This window comes from Gymnogyps californianus, chromosome 1 (assembly GCF_018139145.2).
Source record: "Gymnogyps californianus isolate 813 chromosome 1, ASM1813914v2, whole genome shotgun sequence".
In the NCBI taxonomy this organism is placed as follows: Eukaryota; Metazoa; Chordata; class Aves; order Accipitriformes; family Cathartidae; genus Gymnogyps; species Gymnogyps californianus.
In genome coordinates, this window is record NC_059471.1 from 158,844,266 (window position 1) to 158,867,012 (window position 22,747).

General features: G+C 42.3%; 1 protein-coding gene across 1 annotated transcript; it reads right to left on the bottom strand.

Annotated features, from left to right (window-relative positions):
- Positions 1-612: 612 nt before the first annotated feature.
- Positions 613-18,141, bottom strand: BPIFC (BPI fold containing family C). The gene is made up of 16 exons (XM_050914231.1): positions 18,112-18,141; positions 15,429-15,552; positions 14,924-15,035; positions 14,670-14,798; positions 13,063-13,218; positions 12,196-12,259; positions 11,323-11,383; positions 10,294-10,385; positions 8,209-8,382; positions 7,448-7,501; positions 5,961-6,131; positions 5,340-5,407; positions 4,027-4,069; positions 3,111-3,174; positions 2,248-2,324; positions 613-671 (listed from the first exon to the last, which is right to left on the bottom strand). The coding sequence occupies exons 2-16, from the start codon at positions 15,529-15,531 to the stop codon at positions 630-632; spliced, it is 1,410 nt and encodes a 469-aa protein (XP_050770188.1). The 5' UTR covers positions 15,532-15,552; positions 18,112-18,141; the 3' UTR covers positions 613-629.
- Between the last annotated feature and the right edge of the window lie 4,606 nt (positions 18,142-22,747).

The following is a 22,747-nucleotide window of genomic DNA, read 5'->3' on the forward strand; positions in this document are numbered from 1 at the left end:
TCCTCCCCTCCTTTTTGTTATATTCCTTTTCATTACTATTATTATATATTTCATTATTACTATTGTTAGTATTATATTTTACTTTAGTTATTAAACTGTTCTTATCTCAACCCACGAGTTTTACTTTTTTTTTCCCCCTCTTTCCTCCTCCTCACCCCACTGGGAGGGGGAAGGGGGAAGCAGCTGCGTGGTGCTTAGTTGCTGGCTAGGGTTAAACCACGACAGGTAGAAATAGATTAGCAGGCATGTCTGCCCTAGCAGCATTTTCACAATGTACTTTTCCTTCTTTTGAGAGACTGCAGCACCTTTCTGGAAGTGTATAGACAAGACTGTATTTCAAGAAAGGCATTAATCTTAAAAACATTTTTGCATCAGTTGAACTCCAAAATAAATAATGTCAAGCATGTGTCATATGTTCTCCTCTGGGTCTGCTTGTTACCACCGTTGTACAGCCTAACCATTCCATCAGCTTTCTTTGCCTCCCCGCATCGGCCCTCGTCCCCAACCAGGATGACATCGCCCTTGTCAGAGCTCAAGTTACACATTTCAGCAGAACTGGACAGTGTTTAGCCTTCAGAGTCACATTATTGATTTGAAGTTCATGCTTAACAACTGATCTCTCTTCTCCTTTAGTATTTGTAGTGGACATCAGTAGAAATCAACATGTATCCCTGTAGGGAGAAGAACAGTCACTGAAGTGCTATGAATTAAAAAATGCAAGGTTTTTGTTTGTTTGGTTTTGTTGTGGGTTTTTTTGTTGGTTTTTTTTTTTAAATTTCAACTCGATCCTGGTGTTAGAGGTCAGAAAATCTACTGAAAACAGCTGAGCCTTGGAAGTAACAAGTTTTGTTAAACTCTGTCCTTTGAACTTTGCAAAAGAGTCCCGTCTTTTGCTGGGTGCTATCCCTTTGCACCACGCTAGCAACAGAAGGGACATCTAAAGATCATACAGCCTACAAAGGAAAATTCATCTGAGCCTTGAGGCGACTAGGCAATCATCACAAGGTGGCATTATTTTTTACCTAATTTGAGCCACTTAAGAATTAGCCATCTAACCTAAACTTGTCCTTAGACTTTCCCCCATTGTCAGTGCATACAGAGCAATGAACCTGCAGAGAGCAGCCCATCACAGTGTAATATAGTTATCTATGAGAAGTGGGAAGAATTGTCTTTCTTCCTATTGACCGTAGCCAATAGGCTGGGACTGGAAGTGGAGACTATAAAACTACCTTTTAAATAGGAATCCCATTCACGTTGATAGGGTATAGCAATTCTCCTGTGTCCTCTCTCATTCCTATTTACTGATGAGGAGACTGATTAGAGAAAGTGAGGTGGGGAATGGGCCTCACAGAACCACTAAAATCCTTCATTCATAATTAGCCTATAAGGTTGTTGGCAACTAGTGCGACTGAAAGCAGACTCCCAGCAATTATATTTTGTAGGGACTTGCATAGCTGGCTGCTTCCAGGTATGTGGGATGCAAAGAGAAATTAAAAACAACCTTTGTGTTTCCTTTCCTGAGTTGTGCTTTGTGCTTAACCACAAACAAGGATTTGAGACTGTCTCTTCAGAGCTGAAGTTGGTAAACAAGTGGAGAAATGTAAGAGGCTTCCCCATTTTCTAGGATTTCGTTTGTCAGCAATGCCCTTGTACTGACTGATTGTCTAGCAACATTCTGTACGTTCAAACTAAAGGGCTAGAGAGTGTTGCGAGAGGCACAGAATATGGTGTGATTTGGAGAAGAATAACCAGAAGGCAAAGAATATTTTCGGAGAGCTCACTAACTACTTTTGACTACTAGCCTCAGTCATTATCACCAATTATTAACAAAAGCCAGCCATCCTAGGTGCACAAAATTGAATTAACCTCCCTCTCATATTTCAACCATTCTTGTTAAATTCAGCAGGACTGCTTGGATAGCGGTAACTCTAATATGATTTGATTGGCCAAACTTGAACGAAATGTTAAAGGTAAAACTGTTTTCATACTGAATTGCAACTCGCAAGGCTAAGCAAGCTGTGTGTTTGATCACTCTGTGGTTATGTATTTAACTCAGTTCTAGCTTTTCCTCTCAAAGAAAGAGAAATTTGTTTCTAATAGGATTTTACCATTATTACAGGTCTCATTTTAAACCTAGGGCTTCTTACTGCTTAACTACCTGAAATCCAGCAAGTTTCTCATACAAACAGAAGGTGAATAAATGCCTAGCCAAAAAAAAAAAAAAAAAAAAAGAGGAATAAATCTCACCTGTACAATTGTAATGTGAGGTCTCATCAGGGTAACATTGGCCAGATTGGGAAGAGGGAATCCTTTTGACAGTTTAGCTTAAAAAAAAGACAAACACAATGATCCAGGTATGCATTGGAAATATAAATACCTGCCCTTCCACAATCCTGTTTATCCGGAGATTTTTAGATCATTTACAACAATTAACGTCTTAGTCTTGACAAGCAACCTTGGGAGGTAGCTACAATGCTCATTTACCAATGGGGAAAAAGAGTTACAGATGCTTTTCTCTTGGCAGAGTGTTGCAGCCAAACTAAGGGATTTCATGTTCAACACATTACATACTCAGTGATTTGTCCCTAGTGACCTGGGGCATTGTTAATACAGCTGCAGCACCATTAGAACCTGTTCCCATTTGTTTCCATTAATTAAGGAAGGCAAAGTTCATCCCGGTACAGAGGGCTGGCACAAAGCTATGTCTCCCTCCAGGGCCTTAAATAAGATTTAGGAGAGGCAAAAGCCCTGTGTTGGTCTAATAAAGAGGAATACATTTCACACACAGTAGCCTCAGGCAGGTGTGCAGGCTAGAGAGACATGCTTCTCACTGACGAATCAGGGCCACCTTGAGTGAGGCGAAGGCAGAGGAGTTAATGAGTTTCCTTTTTGCCCTGGACTTCTCTGCTGACACTGCAGAACAGCGGCAGTGAGAGGGTGCACTTACACCCCTACAAATCAACCTCCCCTTTCCACTACTTACTGGCTGATGGTTATTTTCCACTCAAGTTAATGGGAACTGGAAACTTAAGCAGAAAGTCAGTAGAAATTCCTAGAATCATCCACTCTGCTGGAAGCTTTTAGCATTTAGCTTAGAAATACAGCCTTACCATTAGCTGACGGAATGACTTCAGTCTGTAAAATGTAAGACAGGATGTTCTCCAGAAGTGAGATCTGCCACAGACAAGAAAACTGAGTTAGCCATCACTTCCTGGTAGCGGCAGAACTGTCATGCCCTAATCCTGGATGGAGTTAGCAGGCTCATGTTCAACTTCCAGCTCTCATTTGGCCCCAAAGAGTCATAAGCTAAAGTGACCTTTGGATCTTAAGTCTTTGGAATGATGCAAAGGAAGTGAGACGCAAAATGCAAATGGCTCTGGTCATGCTTGGACAACATTTTCATTTAAAACAGTCTATGTCCTTTATTTGTGAGACAATTTATCACCAATAGCAAAGCAGGACCAGAACACTTTTAATCCTTTCTCCTCAGCTACTCAGAACTGATTGATTGTACTCAGAATTAAATGACTCTCTGTGGAGGCAGGGTTTTCCCCTGTAAGCCTACAACTGCACTATTTCAGGCATCTGAGACTAGTATTTTGGCTCCCATTCCCTGCTGTAATTCTGAGCATCTGTGATGAGCACCACTGCACCACATGGGGTGCCTCTGCCTCAGTCGTGCATGTGATCGCTTAGACAGCACACTGCTCCGTCTGCTGCTACAGTTCAGGTTACTGCTGTGTGTTTCACTGTTATGATTCAAGAGATCTCTCTGCTTGCTGATGAAATATGATACACCAGTCAGGGAAACTACAGAATATCTCATTTTCAGAGCACTAACTTGCCCCAAAGAATATACTTTTAAGTCCACAGCAGAGAGGTGGCTGCCAGAAGACGAAAAGAGCCACCCAGGAATGAAGCTAAATGATTTAGAAATACAAATAAAATTTAGCTGCTTACTCTTTAGTCTTGATATCACTGATATTCCTGGTTTGCATTTCCTATGTGCTTAAACTGTCCGCTTACCTCGAAAAAGCCAACATTGGAGTGGGCTAGGGAGAACTGGAGCCTGAGGGAAAGAAGTGAAACAAGATGAGTCACCACAAAGGATAAACACACATTATCCTAGTCATGTACAGTCACTGCTGTAGAGCTCCAGGCCTTAAACATCTGTAAAGAGACTTTGGAAGCAATATATTTTACACAATGCATACTGCCTCACAGAGAAAGAGGTGGTTTTCTTAGGGCATTGCTGAGCATGCATGCAAAAGAGTATGCTAGAAGGGCTGTAGCCAGCAATTTGAGTGCGCTTCTCCCTCTGTGCTGTATTTTGGAAATCCTACTGATGACTTAACCAGGGCTAGCATCAAGGACTTGCAGGCTCTCAGATATTTTGCAAGGATTTTGGTCCATCTACATAATGCTTTGATGTGAGCCTTACTGGGGTGGGAAGAAAAATTCTGTTCATTGTATGGTACTGCTGCTTCTGACTGTGTTGCTAATGTCTCTGCTTCCAAATTCAAATACTTATTCAGTACATATTCAAGTATCCGAACGTATTCAAAACATGATTTCTGAGTTTCCACAGAACCAGCATCCCAGCTCTCAGCACACTCTAGATTTTTCTCTCTGAATGTTGCTGCAAAAAATGCTAACAGCACTATCCTCCTTAAATTCTTAAAATCTCTGTGCCCTGACGAACTCTTCACATTCTTAACCCTATAATTGTCTTCCCAAGGGACTTTTGTGAAATCAGGGTCCCAATTCCCAGCTGTGAGGTCCTGGTATACAGAGCTTCTCTCTATAAAATGTGACATGTTAGATGTCTAAATGCCCAAGCCTCTGGTCTCCAGCTTTCTGACCCTTGGGAGTTGCAGTGCCTTAGCTGGAGAATCTCTGCTATAAGAGTATCAGTGTAGGGGAACTGCAGGGGTCCAGATTCTTTACCATGTCCTGGACCCCTCTGCACTTTTCTAGTGGCACAGGTGGGCTAGAAAGCAGTTGTATCTTGCCAGCTGCAAAGGGATGAGGGAAGCTCTCAAATGATTCATGGTCATCATAACTGCCCTGCACACTTAATTTAGCTAGCTCAGAGGGGAGAGCAGATGTCAAGGGCAGTCCCTTGGGGACTGTGGCAGTTGTCACAGAGAAGCTTTCTGACTCCTCTAAACTGTACAAGCACAGCCACATAGAGAATTAGAGAATCTAATGCAGATGAACTCACCAGGGAAACACATTCATTAAATTATGGTTATCTCATCATGTGCCTAAACTGCTAATGTTGGGATTGCTAACACTTCCAAATGGCTGGAAATCCTTTCCATCCCAGGTTGAATTACCTGTTCAAACATAGTGAGCCTATCAATTTCTGGTCGAATATATTCAGAGCAATGCTGGTGTTGGCTGCCTGCAGAAGAAAGAAACCATGGGTTACCAACACAAAAAACCAGGACCCTTGCTGTGAATTAGTCACAAATACAGAAATACCATCTACCCAGTTATGTACGGAAGCTGTTTCATGTAGGTGCAACTTTCTCCCTAGCCCATGGCCCATGCAAGGCTGCACACAGTAAATGTCTGCTTATCTGAATGGCACGGACAAGAGCTGAAATGTGGGTAATGAGATTTCACTAATCAAAGACATTTTCAGTTAAATGAACAAGTTGCCAAGCAGCATGACTCAGGCCTGCAGAACTATCATTCCAGAGAACAAAACTTTGGTTGATCACAGTCACTATATGTTTGGATTTTTGTCCATCTATAGGAAAACATTCTTCCCCATAAAAATGTCCTATAGGTTAAGTGAGGCCACATAGGCACCACCTGTGACTAAGGGGAATTTGCATGTTTAAGTACTAGAAATCTGGCACTTTGTTTCTTGTACAGAGTTTTAACAGAAGGAATGAACAAATGTATTTAACCCTACCCGAGTTAAACGTCACCTTGTTTGTTGTACTTACTATGTTCATTGTGAACAACGACTGGGTGGTTGAGTCTGGCAGAACAGCAAACACCTCCATGGAGCCCTGAATCTCTACCGTGAAGGAATCCTGGTCTAAGCTGATGATAGGTATTTCAGTAGCCATTAGCTTCAACATCACTGGGTAGGGTGTAACTGAATATTTGGCTACCTGTAAGGTTCCAAGACAAAAAAAAGACAGAAAAATGCTTTTCTTGTAGAACAGATCAGAATACTGCATTTTCTCATTCTTGAAGCAATTCTTTTGAAGTAGTTCCTTAAGATGAGGTTAAGGACAGCTGCTAACATAAGATTCTTTCAAGCAAGCAGGAAGTAGAAGTTTTCTGTGGTGATAAATTAACAGTCTTGGCCACATCAGGAATGCAGTGGAAAGTTCCTTCCACTCTAGGAATATGATTTATTCTATATCACTTTGAGAGAAATTAAATACTTGTTTGTGAACATAGAAAAGGAATGGAACATGAATGTGACATTTAAGTCACACAACAAAAGAGCTCAGGACTCATTCACTTTGAGATTCACCCATCTGAGGAGACAGGTTCCTGCTCTAGACTGTCCTCAGAGGAGCCTCACTCTGTCCCTTGCCTGAAGAGTGAGTAGGCTCACCAAGTTAATTACTTAGAACAGAGGAGGTGGAATATTAGCATCAATGCTCATGGCATTTTACAGAGAAGACCATATGATGACTGCCCTTGGAGCATTCTTAGATTTCTGAGGAAGGAACTTAATATCATCTGGGAAGCATACACGGATGTGAAGTTCTTTGAACCATGAGTCCAATTTCATCCAACCTTGGCATTCATGGCCTAGGGTCTCTTATGCTCATTTTTGGTTTCTCATTCTGTCTGAGAAGGCTGGTGGAAGCCATGCATGCTCATATTCTCTGTCCTGTTATATTCATCTCCTCCACCTAAAATAAATGGAAATCCTGTGCATCTGCCTTGTCTCTTCCATAGATGTAATGTTTCCTGCCCATCTGTTAGCTCAGTTTCCTGCATGTGGCCACTACAGTCCCTTCACAGGTCTCTACTGGATTCCTTTCTGCTAGTCAGTCACAGGCTAGCAGTGAAGCAAAGACAATTATGCAGGTTTGGGCAGGAGAAACGTGTTATTTCTGAGCTGAGGCCCTCTCAGAAGTCTCTTAAAGCAGGACTCATGACTGGAAGCTTTTTCCTGCCTAGAGCTGGTTTTAGGTGGGACAGCTGTGGCTTGGGCACAGTGCCCAGAGTAAAGATTGATGTGCAAGATTATGGGCCAAGTTTGGTAACAGTGCAAGTCATTCAACTCATTGTGGGAGTGGGAGGTGACAAGGACCATCTGCTCTGCTGTGACGAGGCATACATGTGCCTGCCTCTCCAGCGCAAGAGCCCTTCTGGCCCTACAAGCATTTGGGATACACCAGTAGTGAGGTGTCTGACACCCACACCGAGTGCTTTCCTAAGAGTTTGTGGAAGTAATGATACTCACCTCAGGGATGATACTGCCAAATATCTCTGTGCTTATATTAAAATAGCTGCAAGTCTGGGGAAAAAAAAAATATGAGAAAACAAATGAGTTTACCAGATTTGACCTTCATGGTCAGCTTTTCTCTAAATGCATTATTACTGTCATTTCAATGAATCTTTGATTTTGTACCTTTCAGAAATATTCTTAAGGGACTCAGTATACTTAAAGCTGATTCCCAATAATTTATGCCAAAATACTCCCTGGGAAAGCAAATGCTTAATATCATTATAGTTTGGGCTGCAATCTATACGTTTTGGGACTTACTGAACTTCCTGGAGACAGGCTAGCCAAATCTGCTAGCCTCCAAGCCACAGCTATTGTGCTTTGACATACGCTTTGCTTCCATGGCCCCTGTAGTACTTTCAGTCTGTAAAAACCCCTCAGAAAACAGCCACTGAGGCTGCTAAATTCCCCAGAGTAAATCCTTTGTCCATCTCAGAAAAGTCTATGCCTCAGGTCTACAAAAACCTTCTTTTTTGTAGTAAAGCTGCCAGTATTTGCTACCTTGCTCAGTGGAACTAGGCACCCTGGCTGTGGCCTGAGGCATCTATATAGAGCATAATAAAAGAGATAACAGTACCCTAGTGTTTCTGATGTACTGTCTCAGGACTTCACAGGCCAATTAGCAGCTTTATACTGCCACATACTGACAACTGGCAGGTCAAAGGCCCATCTTGGATGACCTGAGCCGCTCTGACCCCATTCCTCTGTGTCCTACTCACCTCCTCTGCAATGGTGATGTTGAAGGCCCCTGCGGTGTAGTAAGCAAACGAGGAGGTCTGAAAGAAATACTCAGAGAAGGCAAGGTAGAGCATGGAGTCGCTTTGGTCTGGTATAGTGAAGGGAGCTGCCACATAGGGAGGGCCAATATAGTTTCCAGCTGGGTAGACTATCCCCTGAAAGGTATTGGCAGAGATAAAAAAATCAGTCAAAGTACGACTTTAAAGTGACTGCAGACAGTTAATGCTACTTTCCTTTCCCTTGCTCAAGCTATCAATTTGGTGTATAAATGAGTACTTAGCCTTTGTAGTACATCCTGAAGCCTTGGTGCTTTCAAGCAGATGGTGAAGACAAGTTCCAGAGATTTGACACCTTCACAGATGACACCTGAGATCTATCTTTTGAGATGCTGATCAGCTACTGAAGACAGTCTACCACCTCAGAAAACAAAGCCTCTAAATTAAGGGTCTGCATATTGCATGAAGAGCATGACTAAGGCTCCTCCTTATTGAAAAGCTTTACTTTCTCCTTTCCCCATCTGTAGGAATTTAAATCTGAGAACTGCCACTTAAAGCTATCCAATGGTCTCAATTACAAGATGGATCTCTAAAATCAGAGGTCTTTCTAGGTCAGAATCAACACCTTATTCTATCCAGAAGCAAGTTGGTAACTTGTGCAGACAAAAGAATGCCTGTGAGAGAGAAATGAAAGTTATGTCAGACAATCCTAAACACACCTATGTTGTCGTTTGTACTACCCATGGTATTAGCCAAGGCTTGCAGATCTAATACTTCCAAATGCATCCAGATGAAACAAAAAGATAAAACTGATTTAAAGTGAGGAAGGTACACAGAGATTAAGATTTTTTTATATCCCTTTTATTAGTTCCCCCTTTCTGTTTCATCTCAAATGTATTTTGTGTGTCTTTATTTTCTCAGGTCCTCCCCATCTACGTCTAAATTTTGTGTTGCCTTTTAAGGACTATCAAAACGCTTACGAAGTGCTGAGTTGCTTTGCCCATGACCTCCCCATTCAATCCTCACTTGCTGGATTTAACAGTCACTCACTTTGTATTTTTCCCCCATGTTGCATCTTATGTGGGAGAGTAGCCTTGTAAACAGCCATGACATTACCTCTTTAGTCTACCTCAAATCCCTGCTTAAAATCTAGTTGCTATAATACCCAGAAGAGCTTGACAGCAGCTGCAGAGCTGGTGTGCTGAGACCAGTGTCTATCATACTGACTGATACTGACTTATTGTTCCTTTGTGTTCCTGCCTCTCTTGTTTCTCTGTTGTCTCTTGTTTATACTTAATTTATAAGATTTTTGTGACAAGGCTGTCTTTTTGTTCTCCCTTTGTAGAGCACCTAGTGCAAGGCATCTTACACTTAATTAAGGATCTTAGAGACTATGATGACGGTAACTACCCTGAACCAAATCACCTGACACAGAATGACAATCTAGTCATTCTAGAATTAGGAACTAGTCTGATTTTAGTTTTAACACATAAGGAGATTTTTTCCTTTATTTGAAATAAACTTTCAGGCCTTCAAAATCAGCAGCACTCCTTGGGCTCCCATGCTTTTTCAAGGGTCTTCTGTCTTCCCATTCAAGGTGCCAGAGGCTTAATTCTTGCTCCTATAGTCTTGCTCTTTCTTTTCCTCTCTCATCTGACAGCAGACGCATCTAGTTAGTGCAATGTGTAGAAATCTTCCTCTGACTGACTGAACAAAGAAGTCCCAGATATTAATCAACAGCAAGGGAAGGATGAAGTTGAATACTTTTTTTCTCTCCTTTCCCTTTCTCTTTTTTCTTCTAACTTGCTTAGTCAGCTTTTACTGCTCTCTATTTGTTATAACCAACTCAACAGCAATTAAAAAAAAAAGCACGTGGCTTTTAAATAATTCATTTTACAGCAGGATTGTTAAACATTGTTACGATAACAAATGCAATAGTGCTTTGAAATGTCTGTCTTCTCAGATACTGAGTCTTAATGTTCAGAACAGCTATGACGTTCATCTTAGAAAGTAGATCATACAATAATAAAAACCACAGCAATCTTGGCAAATAGCACTACATGCAGTTACCTTTAAGTTCAGGTCAATGAATGGTCGGAATACTGCTGGCAAGCTATTTAAGGAGTAGTCTACTTCGGCCAAATCATCAATTGGCATTAGGACTGTAAGGGTGGTAGATAATGCAAAATACCCAATATTACAAAATGCACAGAAAGAATTTTATGTATACTTAAAACTAAGTCAGCTCCTGAAGGAAAATGACACAAGTTGTTCCAAAGAGTAGGGAAAAACACAACCAGGGACCTCCTAACATGCATTCTGACCTAAGGCTTGAAGTTTCTACTGGCATCTTCTATAAAGCACCTTCTTTAGTTTGTCTACTGTTTTCTCATTGGGGAAAACTAGATTTGGTCTAACCAAAAAAAGGAAATGGCCATACCAGTGCTTCAGGGTATAAGGAGGTGTTGGGATTTCTTGTCAAGCAGTTCTGAGAGCATCCAGAGTGCCTCTAACTTGCAAATACTTTCCCAGAAAGGTGGGTGCCCGATCTGCTTAGGTACTTGTGTTTTGCACATGGTATCTGCCCAGTACTTTATGTGTCTTAAACACCTGCAAATCTAACTGAAAATGGTTAAAGTGAGAAGCTTTTTTACAAAGGAGCTTTTTCATTTTGCCTTTGGCAAGTCTGATAAATAGGCAAGTAAAACTTTAAGTTCCAGGCAGGCTAGGAGAGCAGGCTTCAGCTTGTAAAGTGCTATGTGTGCAGGAGGACTCAGAGCATGGGAGGGAAGGGAAAACTGCCTTAGCATCAGTGCTGCATGGCCCCTAAGTGGCATTTCTGACAACAGAAGTGCACAGTGCCACATTTGCAAGTTGTGAGTGGCTCCCATGTCCTTGGCTTCTCAGAAATATCCTTTTCTGTCCAAGTACCACTCCCTTTATTTAACTGTGGTCCTGTAAGCAAGGGAGCAGATAGATCAGAGGGTCTGATACCGCTCCTGGAGGCTTTGCTGACCAGCTGCTGCTGTTAAGGAAGTTGCAGAATTTCACTGAACAGGCGAGAGAAAGCAGAAGGAAAAGATATCGCTAGTGACTCACCATTCAGTGACTGGAGGTCTTCATCTATCAGCTGGATTCCAGATCTGATGTTGGGACATGACTGTATAAAAGCACACTCAAGTTATGGCCTGATTAGCATGGACCTGCAAGCACCTCTTACCTGTGTGCTAGCAAATCTTTCTGCTTATGTGACACACTTTGCAGCATTTGTTTGTCAAAATGCCTAAACTAGCTTTTCTTCAGCTAACTGGTTCCCCAAGGTTTCTACTTGGTGCAATGTAAGCACGTCATATGTCAGAGATGCCTTTAGGCAGCAAAGTGAGAAGTTGTCAAAGGCAGCCTGATGGGGGTGACAAAACCACAGCCTTAATAGCACAAGAAGAAGACAGAGATCTCATGTTGGTCTCACAGGACAGATCCCTGTCCTGGGGCAGAATCACAGTCATCTCAAGCTCTGTCTCCTCTCAGAGGCCCCAGGTAGGTTGTCATCAGAGCTACGCACCTCTTTGATACGATGAAATTTAAATATGTCATACTATCAGGTGATGTACTACAACATCTCTATGCATCACCCAATATATGTTTTGTTTGCTGAGTATAAAAATTACCCAAAACCCAGGATGCCTGTAGGTATACAGGCAGAGACTTATTCTGCACTGGAATGGGGAAATAACTACATTTTCCAGCCCTACTGCTGCCTTGGTTGAACCTAGCTGCAGACTAGTCAGTATCTTGGCCATGAACTTGGCACTTCATCTGGAAGCATTTCTGGCTGGCAAAATGGTGGCTGTGCTGATCAGACCAGAATAGGACTGTATTATTTTTCTAGTTCTTCCTTTGCCAAGTTCACAGCACTGACTTGTGAAAGTCATACTCCTTAAACCCCTCCCCTATACAATTTGAAAGGCTTACGTTAGTGACCAAGCTCCTGTGAATGGGTTTCTTCAGATACTTGATAAAGAAGTTATGCAGGAAGCTAGAGGATAGGAGGAAAGCAATTCATGGGTCAAGTACTACAGTCATTAACAGGAAATCAGATATCTCTGCAGAACATGAATTTAATGGCCTCTCGGTGTGATATTCCAGTACACAAGGGAGCTTTCTGAAATGTAACAACTATCAGAGAGCCACCATCTAAAAAGAGATAATTTCACCACTAGGCATCTCAGCAATTAGCCTGGGCACATTCATCTTTATGAATAAGGAATTCTTCATATTACCACCATCATGTATGGACAAACACAGAATAAATAAGTAGTCTCTGCACTAGGAACTTCCAATACAAGTAAAAACAAACAAACAAACAAAAAACCAACCCCAAAACCAGGTGACAAGAGTTGTATTCAGACAGTGAGAGAAATACAAGAAAACAATGAAATAACGTTACACAGGTTTGTAACCAGGGGCGCAACACACAGCAGTCTGGTTCTGTTCAGTTTTTATAGCACTGTGACTAAGAGTACTTAAAGCATAGTACAAGCATGTAACTTCTACCTAGAGTTGAAGATTAGAGGAGTATTTGGAAAGAACTAAGTGCTGAAGAAGTACAAGGGATTGTTTGATGCTCTCTTTATCCTCTACTCAAGTTACAGTGTGCACAAATACAAGGACAAAGGTTGACTTTGGCCATTTTAACATTGGATTAGGGCCCTGATTCTCACCTGTGGTGCCTATAGACACCTAAAAGCAATTCTGGGTGCCCTATTTTGTGAGGTTATCTTTGTGCCATTCATTGTCAGTCATTTTCTCTCAGAGTATATACAGATCTCTTCCACTTACCCACTTTTTCCACTCAACTTGATGTCTATATCACCAGAAGTTGTCCGGCAGCTGGTAAGTGATATTGATGTATGACCCGTATTATCCAGGGGTATTGAAAAGATTGCAGTAACAAACACCTTTGAAATGTACACTGTGCTTCTTCCACTGTCTTTGCTGCATAAAGTAAAAATATATAAACAATCTATTTTTAATGAACGTTCAAGAGTAACTCTCAAACAGACTCTTTTCTGTTCACTGAATGAAGTTGTTTATCTGAATACCTTTTATTGCATTGCTCATAATGAAAATAGATTCTAATGGGGTCTGCAAAGAATCAAGTATTCTATGCAGATTTCCAGCTAGAAGTTTTGGAAAATGATGGATTTAAGAAAGGAAATAATTCACTTCTTATAAAAAATATTTTGCACCATTTACAAGACCTGTGCCCACAGCAAAGGGAACTGAGATATAAGCCTAATACAAGATAGGGCAAGAGAGCTGTACTGGGATCTAATCTATTGGTGTCTGAGGAGGGTCCATACAAACCTATGTCAGAGCCCCAATGGGGCTCTGTCCCCTCTTCCCCACCCCTCCAAAGGGTTTGGCAGCCCATGCTCAAGACCAGCTCCAGTATGGTGAAGCTGTGTTATTTTGGATCAAGTTGTTCATAACTTGGTTGTGAGAAAGAGCTGTGAAAAGCCTCATTGGGGGTCTCTACCCTTGGTTTATGAGCTGCATTGGAGCTCAGGTCTTTGCTAGAGCTATGTTGTAGGTACACCTATGTGTGACCTTGTACTTAGTTAATCTTGACGGTGCTTTGCTGGCTTGACTTCTTGGCTTTGCCTCAGACCTGCCTCTTCACTATGGACTTGCCTGGCAATCTGGACTGGTGGCTGTTCCTGGTCACTGCCACTAACCTGCTGTGCTTGCCTGTCTTGGGTACTTGCCAGTGAGGGCACTGCCCCTCCTGCCATGCCATCACCCTCAGCTCCTGGGTCCCCTCCTCTTTCAAGCAGCCAGTCCTCGCTCTCCCTGACAGCGGAAGCCCAGAAGTGCAGATCAGAGACTGCTGTAATTCAGGCAGTTTAGCAATATAGGTAATGATGTGAGTTGTGGGGAAGAGGAGTAGGGATTTCTTTCCCCTGAAACTGCCCGGGACTAGGAAGGTGTGGAGACTGCTCTAAGGATATTGCCATTCGCTTGTCCATTTTTCCATCAGCTTTTGAACTGTATCTCTTAGAGGCATAGCACAGGGTTTCTAATAGTGTAGCTGCTTTGGGATGGTTTATTATACTGGACTGTGATCCACCGTACTACAATTTTTGTAAATGTGTCATTAGCTGGCAGGCTGGACAACAACGGCATTCAGCTAGAGCATCAATCCTTTACTATTCATAGAGGGGCTTCTCAGCCATGGGCTTTTTATCAGTGCTCATGGCTGAGGGGGCAGGGACTGTCTCCCACCAGACCTGTTGAGAAAGACCAGTCTGTACTCCTCAGTTACTGCTCCTAGCTGTTAAAGAGCACCTTTGCCATGAAGAGGTCACAAGAAAAACTAAACTTTGCATTTTTATCTTTATATTCTCCATCAAGAAAAATCCCAGGACACATGAGGCTGTACATACAACATCCAGGTCCTTATGTTCCAGTTCATATCGATGGTTAGAGAAGCATTTCCAATCACCAGTCTTATCCCAGTCCCAGGTATGAGGGAGATGGAAGCACTGGGGAATTCAACAGCAGTGACGTGTATTCTAGAGCATGAGGGAGATAAGGGGGAGAAAAGAAAAGGAAAAGTTTGTATTTCACAAGTCAGGGTGAACACAAAAGAAGATTCAAATTTCAGTCAAACACAAATTGCCCCAGAGAGAATACTTACCTTGAGATATTGTATTTGACATTACCGAGCCCAAATTTCTCATAGCCACTCAAATCAGGGAAATGCTCCTTCTCCATATTCTGCTTCAGGATTTCCATCCCGACCTCCTTGGCTATAGGAAAACAGCAATCAGTTCAGTTGGCTTTGATACTGCCTGAGAGTTTATAGTTATGTGCTTCTGGCTTAGGAGATGGGATGGACAAAGTGTCAGAAAGAAGAGGGTATCTATCTCATTTGAGACCCAGCAGTGCTATTTCAGATCTCACTCCTAGTCATGGCAAGAGTTGAACTTACTGATTCAATATCTGAAATCAAATGAACCTCGATATGATGTTAAATGCTGTCAAGCAACTTACTGTATCTGCTATACTGTGCTCTTAAACTTTCCTTTTCTTTATAGCCTGTGATCAGGTCATTTCTTTCCACTGCCATTGCTTCCCAAGATGTCTGTAATACCAGGATTCAATGCAATACCACCACCAGATCCTGAAAACATCACACATACCATATTCCAACCCCTTCTGGGTGATCCTCACTTTGAGTCCAGGGTTGGCGTTGAGTTGCCCACTGAGCAAACTTAAGAGGAGGAGAGAACAAATCTTCACCATCTTCCTTGTTTTTTACAGGACCTGTTAATAAATATTTATAATGATAGTAGAAGTTCATGCTATATCACGTGGTGGCTGTACTCCCTTTTCCCTCCCTGGAGCGAGCTGTTCTGATACCAGCTTTCCCTCCAGAATGGTTAAAGTGGAAAGCCCAGCAACCGTGGAAGAGAGGACCTGTTCTGCACAGACTGTTAGAGAAACAGAGCTCCTTGGGGTAGAGGAGAAAAGTCAGCCTATTCACTGTCATAGGGACTGGAGAAAGCACTTGGGATACATCCTCCAGGACAAACCCTGTTGAAAGGGAAGTGACACTGAATTTTTAGGCTGTAATTTTTTTTTCCTCTAGTTAGTGAAATAAGTAGCTTATTTTTCCCAAAAATATATGGAGCTCTCAATGCCTCCTGGTGATTCAACAGTTGTCACTAGGTCTTAGCACTTTGGAAAACCTGATCAGCTCACTTAGTTATAGACATAGATACCCCTGCTTTAGGAACCACTTAAGATCTTAGCCACAACTTTGAGAAGCCCTTTATGTTCCTTCCCAAGAGTCAACAAAGGAAAATAATTTTTTGCCAGCAGACAATGTTTTCGTATCCCCTAGTCTGCATGTTAATAAATGCATTAAGTTTTATCCAAAAACTCTCCTTGCAAACTTCATGGTCAAATGGATGTTTATTTTTGCTTTTTTCATTCCCGTTAAACCACTTTTTTGCTCATGGAGAACCATAGCCTGGTTCTCCATTCACAGATAGGGACTTCAGTGTTCAAAGTATTTTATAAGAACAAATTAATAAAGGCAACATAAGTGCCTTAACTAATAATTTACATATTATTGCTAGTATCTTGTTTCCCTTAATTTGTTTGGGCTCATCAGCAATGGACTCTGCTCTTTTATCATCTCCTCTCAGACAATTTTAAGGGGATACTCATAGCCTGGGACAGTGACTTAATGTCCAGGACAAAAAAAAAAAAATCATTTATCATTCACAGAAGGTTGCCCTTCCCCAATACACTTTGGTAGGACTGTTTTTATTAGAGCCATTCAAAAGTTAGGTCTCTCATCTAAGACAGTCATCTTTATAGTGGAGAGGGATACATCCCACGTATCGTAAAACAAAAATTGCCCTGTGGGGAGTGGTTATCTTCCTCCTGTAACTACAGGATTCAACGTCTACTTCTGAGGTGGGTCAAAGTAGGTAAGCTGAACCTGTATCAGTTATATATATATTATGTGCCAGTGGTGATCAATCACTGTATGGTTGTGGGGTGATCATTCAGTTAATGGGGAGCCCCCACACCACCTGGTCATTCTTCACATAGAGAACCAGCTCCTAAAGACACAGATGCCCTCTGAAAGACACCCATCTCCTGGATGATGCCAACAAGTAACTTGTCAATAACCAGAGACAATTTACTTTCTGACAGTAAGTTCTGCTAACGGCAGCTTTTCTATAATACTGTGAGCAAGACCTGTCACTCCCTTTGATGGCGTGAAAAAAACCAGCAGCACGCACGCACGCCCCTACCTCCCCCAAAAAACCCAACCCCCAAAAACAAGCAGAAACCCACAATAAAGAAAACGTATGGGTGGCACCACTGACTGGCTATGCAGTGGATGATCATCACTTGGCTCTCCCTACCTTCTCATGCATGTCACACAGCAGTCCTCGGTGGCTCTACAGGATTTACTATAGGGGCAGTGAATGAGTGAAGCAAATTCCCATCCCAGGGGCTTCTGTGACTGGATTTAAACTGAGATGGAGGTATGCTGTATGAACGACAGGCTGCATGTAGTGTGAAAGTCAGAAGCTGGTGCTGCCAGCAAGGTCTCCCAGGGAGAGTGGGAGAAGCCACCTTGATGGAGAATTTTAAAACCAAACTGGACAAAATCAGAGAATAGTTTTGGTTTTTTTCCCCCAGAGCTGGGAACAGTCCTCTGTGGAGTTACCTGTTGTCTGAGGTTGACAGTGTGAATGGCAAACAGGTCACATTATTATGGTTTTCCTTATTCCAGCTACTACACTGCATTACGGACAGCTGAAAATACATGAGAGTGTCTTTTCTAGCATTACATTTATGTAAAAAATTTCTTTAGTTACCACAGGGCTGTTGGGGAGCTGGGATGAAACCACCTAGAAACAGACAATTGCCTCTCTCCTAATACCTGAAAAATTGTTTTGATGTTGCTGCATCTTTCACTAGATGTTTCATTATCAGAGGTAATAATATACCTCAAACCTCTAAAATATTTTCAGTCATGATCACAATTTAAGCAAACTGTAAAATTATGAGATAACATTGACTTAATTTTTGTGTAACAGTTTCAAGTAATCCCACAGAAAACCTTTGCCTTTTAGTAAGACTAATATTTTCTTTTTAACTGACAGAAATCGAGAGGTGAAAGAGACACACTTCATGTGTAGAACAAAAACAAAGTACTGGAAGGAAATGTGTCTTTGACACAGGCATAGTTCTCATAACTTAAAATCTCAAAATTTAGTCAGATTTAGCTACATCTTATCTCTTCCCAACAAAGCCACTCCACAACAAAGAGTAATCACAACTTATTTGTTACCATACCCCTCCTCCGAAGGCCGAAGAGAAGACCCTTGCTGTACCAGACCACAGGGCTGAGGATGCTGCAGGGAAAACCCTCTGCAGCCACAACCTCGTCTTTTAAAGGAAAGACCTGTGAGGTTGAAGAGAGCCAATTGCTGCCATCTTCAGCAGTATCACACAGGGAGTGGCCTCTCCGGTAATCATGTCCCAAACTATTCTGGGTGTCCCAGGTTAAATCTATCACTCTAATTTCATTTAGGGACTAAGTGGAGGGCAATGTAAACTGTTGGGTGGGGGTGCTCCGGCGCCGGGATGCTGAGCTCGGGGTGACATGCTGCCTTTGTGGCGTACTGTTTCGGCACTGACTTTTCAGATGGACCTGAGAGGAAACCCCAGTGGAGACTCTATTCCAGTAGTTCCACAGGACTGATACTCATAGCCAGGTCTGTATTGTGAAAGAAATAAATGAATGTGCCTTTGCTAGGAAGAACAGATGGAAAACAACTGTCTAGGCCCATCTGTTCTGAAATTGCTCAGGATACAGAAAACCATAAATTATAGAGTATTTATATTACAGTGTATACATATTATAGTGTATATATATGGTGCAAATATATAGTATCAAGTCCTTGCAGTCAATATTTTCTATTTCTTCTGATTGCTTATCCAGTTAACCAGTACTTTAGCTAACCAGTACTACTTGGCTTGTCAAAGAGGTGATTTAATCAATTAGCTTGCATGTAAACCAAGCAAATTCCCTCAGGCATGGAGCACTTCACTGGACAATCTGAGTCACTTCATTGTGCAATCCATGAATAGAAAAGGGTAGAGACATTTGTCAGTCAGTCAACAAATACTCATACTTTACAGAGATTTAACATTCACTGCAGGGAGTCACATGCATAATAATTTCATTATTTATATCTCTGGCAACTGGGGATGAATAAAAATCACACCCTCGGTTACATAAACCTCTCCTTTAAACTTTTTGCACAAGTTCTGCAATTCCTTCAAAGCAAGGGAAAAGCTCCACTGTTTCCATCCATATAGATCTGTAAGATTTACAAACAAACAACTGAATTGTCTGAAAACTATCTCAGCTTATCCTCATCATATCCTTTTAACATTTTATGGTTCTTCTAATGGATTACCACCCAGTTTAGATAAAACTTTCAGCAAAACTTAACAAAAAGACAGACAAAGGCTTCCAGAACAGTTTCATAATTTCTTTCTACAAATATAGCAGTAAAAGCCAAATATCTGCTTGCAGACACATTCAGATAGCACATTCAAATATGCCATGAAGTTTCTACACCCAAACTTTTCACCTTTCAAGGTGTTACAAAGAGCCTCTAAAAGGAATGTTTTATTTCAATTTTCTCTGTTGAGCAACCAAGCATTTGCTTCCATCTGTATCCTAAAGGGGATATAGATTGTGATCCTTTTTACCCAATATACAAGAAACCCAATGAGCTTATCAGTATGGCAATCAATGGAGACTTGTTGCTGCATCTCTGCAGATCACTTTGGCTTTGCATGACTCCAGTTGTTGCCTCTGGCTCAGTGCTCTAGCGGTCCCCTTTCCCCGCCTCCCCAATTCTCTGCCTCCCCAATTCTCCCCTTTCTCCATGCACTGTAGTCTGCGGCACACTGAGGGACATGCATCATTTCCATTGTTCTGTCAATCGGGAAACAATACCAGATCAAAAATGGTATACTGACCAGTAGGTAAGTATAAGATGATACAGGGGAACCGTTGTTGTATACAGCACCCTCTTTAGTCCTAGGAGAAACAATTGCTTTGTTTGTGAACAACAGCCAGAGGACTAGAGCTTAAGGATCAGTGTTGTGCTAAGCCATGGCTCTGGTTTGAAAAGGCCCATCTAGCCATGGCACTCGTTGGTCGGTCCTGGAGCACGTGTCCCATTGGAAGAGAGAAGAGATGGGCACCAGGGCTTTAGTTCTCTTTTTCCCCATCTCATGAATTGTTCACCAAATAGGCAGAAGAAAGTGCCTGAAGTGTGATCAATGAGGCACACCAAACTATTTAAAATCTCCATTTCTTTTGAGTTCTTCTTCCATTCTTTTTCTAGTCACTCTTCACCTACCACAAAATACAGTGAATTGGAAGCCCTGCTGTGATTTACTGCTGTTTGGCTTCAGGATGCTTTTTTTAGTAAAAAACTGTAGCATCCAGCTAGATAAATAAACTGATTCAGCTAAAAATCAAACACAAGCCACATTTCTGTCCCAAGTTGGAACTGAACTTTCTGTAGTGTGACATTTGTAAACTAGTTTTCCTTTCCATACACTTTTAATATCTCCTGGTTGAATGTCTCTGGTGACACTGACATAAGACAAAAGAAAACTTCCAGCTCCATTTTACAAATATGAGAGGTACAGAATTATTTGGAGATTGATACCCTCAAAGAGCTGCAGCTACTCACAAACAAGGAAGAACTGCTGGATGATGTAAAGGCCAAGGGCAGCCTTGGCTGCAGTGAGCGTGAGACTGTGGAGTTTCAGATCCTGGGAGGAGCAAGCAAGACAAAGAAGAGAATTACAGCCACAGACTTCAGATGAGCAGATTTCAGGGACCTGCTTGGCAGGATCTGTGGGAAATTGCCCTGGAGAGCAGAGGCCCCGAAGAGCTGGCTAATCTTCAAGGGCAGCCGCCTCAGAGCATAAGAACGGTCCATTACAATGTTCAGACAGTTGAGCAACTGTGGCAGAAGGCCAGCATGGATGAACATGGAGCTCCTGAGTGAACTCAAACACAAAAAGGAAGCATACAGAAGATGGAAACTGAGACCAGCTACTTGGAAGAAACACAAAGATATTGTTTGCACATGTAGGAATGAAGTCAGGAAAGCCAAAGTTCAGTTGGAGCTGAAATTAGTTTGGGAGGTGAAGGGCAACAGGAAAGGTTTCTGTAACTACACTGATAGCAAAAGGAGGGCTAAGGAGAATGTGGGCTTATTGCTCAGTGGGCCGGGAGACTAGTGACAAGAGGCATAGAAAAGGCCGTTTTAACTAGCAAGACTTGCCCTCTGGCCTCCCAGGTCACTGAGCTCCTAGCAGAGTCTGTGGGAGTGAGGCAGCACCCACAGCAAAGGAAGACAGAGTTCAGGATCACTTAACCTGCTTGGACATACACAAATCCATGGGGCCGGATGGGATACATCTGGAGGTGCTGAAGGTTCTGCCTGGCTGATCTCATTGTGAAGCTGCTGTCTATCACCTTCAAAAAGTCATGGCGCTTGAGAGAGGTTCCTTATGACTGGGAAAAGGCAGACATCACACCTGTCTTCAAGAAGGTCAAGGAGGATGATCCAGAGAAGTCAGTCTCACATCAGTCCCTGGGAAGGTTATGGAGCAAAATGTCTTAGAAGCCATTTCTAAAGCACGTGAAGGATAAGAAGGTGACTGGGAGCAGCCAGCATGGGTTTTCCAAGGGCAGACCATTCCTGACCAAACTCATTGCTTTCTGTGATGAGCTGACTGGTACTGTGGACAAGGGGAGGGCAGTGGATGTTCTATACCTTGCTTTCAGCAAGGCCTTTGACACAGTCTCCCTTAGTCTCATCACCAAGTTGGTGACATATGGGCTGGAGAAGGTAAGTGGAAAACTGGCTGGACTGCCAGAATCAAAGAGCTGTGATCAGCAAAGTCCAGCTGTTGACCAGTAACTAGTGGAGGTCCCACAGGAATCAGTACTGTGACCAATACTGTTTAATGCCATCTGGATGATGGGACAGGGTGTGCACTTGGCAAGTTTGTGAACGACACCAAATTGGGAGGAGCAGTCAACATGCTGGAGGGCAGGGCTCTTATTCAGAGAAACCTGGACAAGCTGGAGAAGTGAGCTGACAGGAACCACATAAAGTTAACAAGAGCAAGTGTGAAGTCTTGCATCTGGGAGGGAATAACTCCCTGCAGCAGTACAGGCTGGTGGCTGTTTAGAAAGCAGCTCTGCAGAAAAGGATCTGGGAGTCCTAGTGAACATAAGTCTGCAGGTCCAGGTAAGTGATCCTTCCCCTCTATTTGACACTTGCATTTGGAGTACTGTGCCCAGTTTGGGCTCCCCAGTACAAGGAGGATATTGACATCCCGGATCAAGTCCAGCAGGTGCCACCAAGGGGGCTAGAGAACCTGACCTACAAGGAGAGTCTGAGAGATCAGGCCTGTTCAGCTTGGAGAAGAGAGGGCCTGAAAGACCTTTTTGTTGTCTACAACTTTTTGATCAGAGAATACAGAGAAAATGGAGCCAGACTCTTCTTGGAAGTGTGTGGTGATAGGACAAAAGGCAACAGAACAAGTTGGAACATGGGAAATAATGATTAGATATTAGGAAAAAAATTTTACTCTGAAGGTAGTTAAATAGTGTAACAGGTTGCCCGGAGAGGTGGTGGAACCTCCATCCTTGGAGGGGTTCAAGACTTGACTGGACACAGCCTTCAGCAACCTGATCTAATTAGTCCTGTTTTGAGCCAGGGTCTGGACTAGATGGTATGATTCTATAATTCTATGGTAATTCATTGGATTTTACAAATCTGTTCCCACTCTTGGTATCCAGTTACAAAGGGATAAATTGTGAAATTCTTATGAAGAATAAGGTCTCACTCCATACACAAAGTTTTGGTAACACTAATGGAGA

Excerpts from the sequence above, each read along its gene's own strand:
- BPIFC (XM_050914231.1), bottom strand. The coding sequence starts at position 15,531 with ATGGTGAAGATTTGTTCTCTCCTCCTCTTAAGTTTGCTCAGTGGGCAA. Across the intron at positions 14,799-14,923 it reads GTCAAATACAATATCTCAAG|AATACACGTCACTGCTGTTG; the intron begins GTAAGTATTCTC and ends CTCATGCTCTAG. Across the intron at positions 10,386-11,322 it reads AGACCTCCAGTCACTGAATG|TCCTAATGCCAATTGATGAT; the intron begins GTGAGTCACTAG and ends CCACCCTTACAG.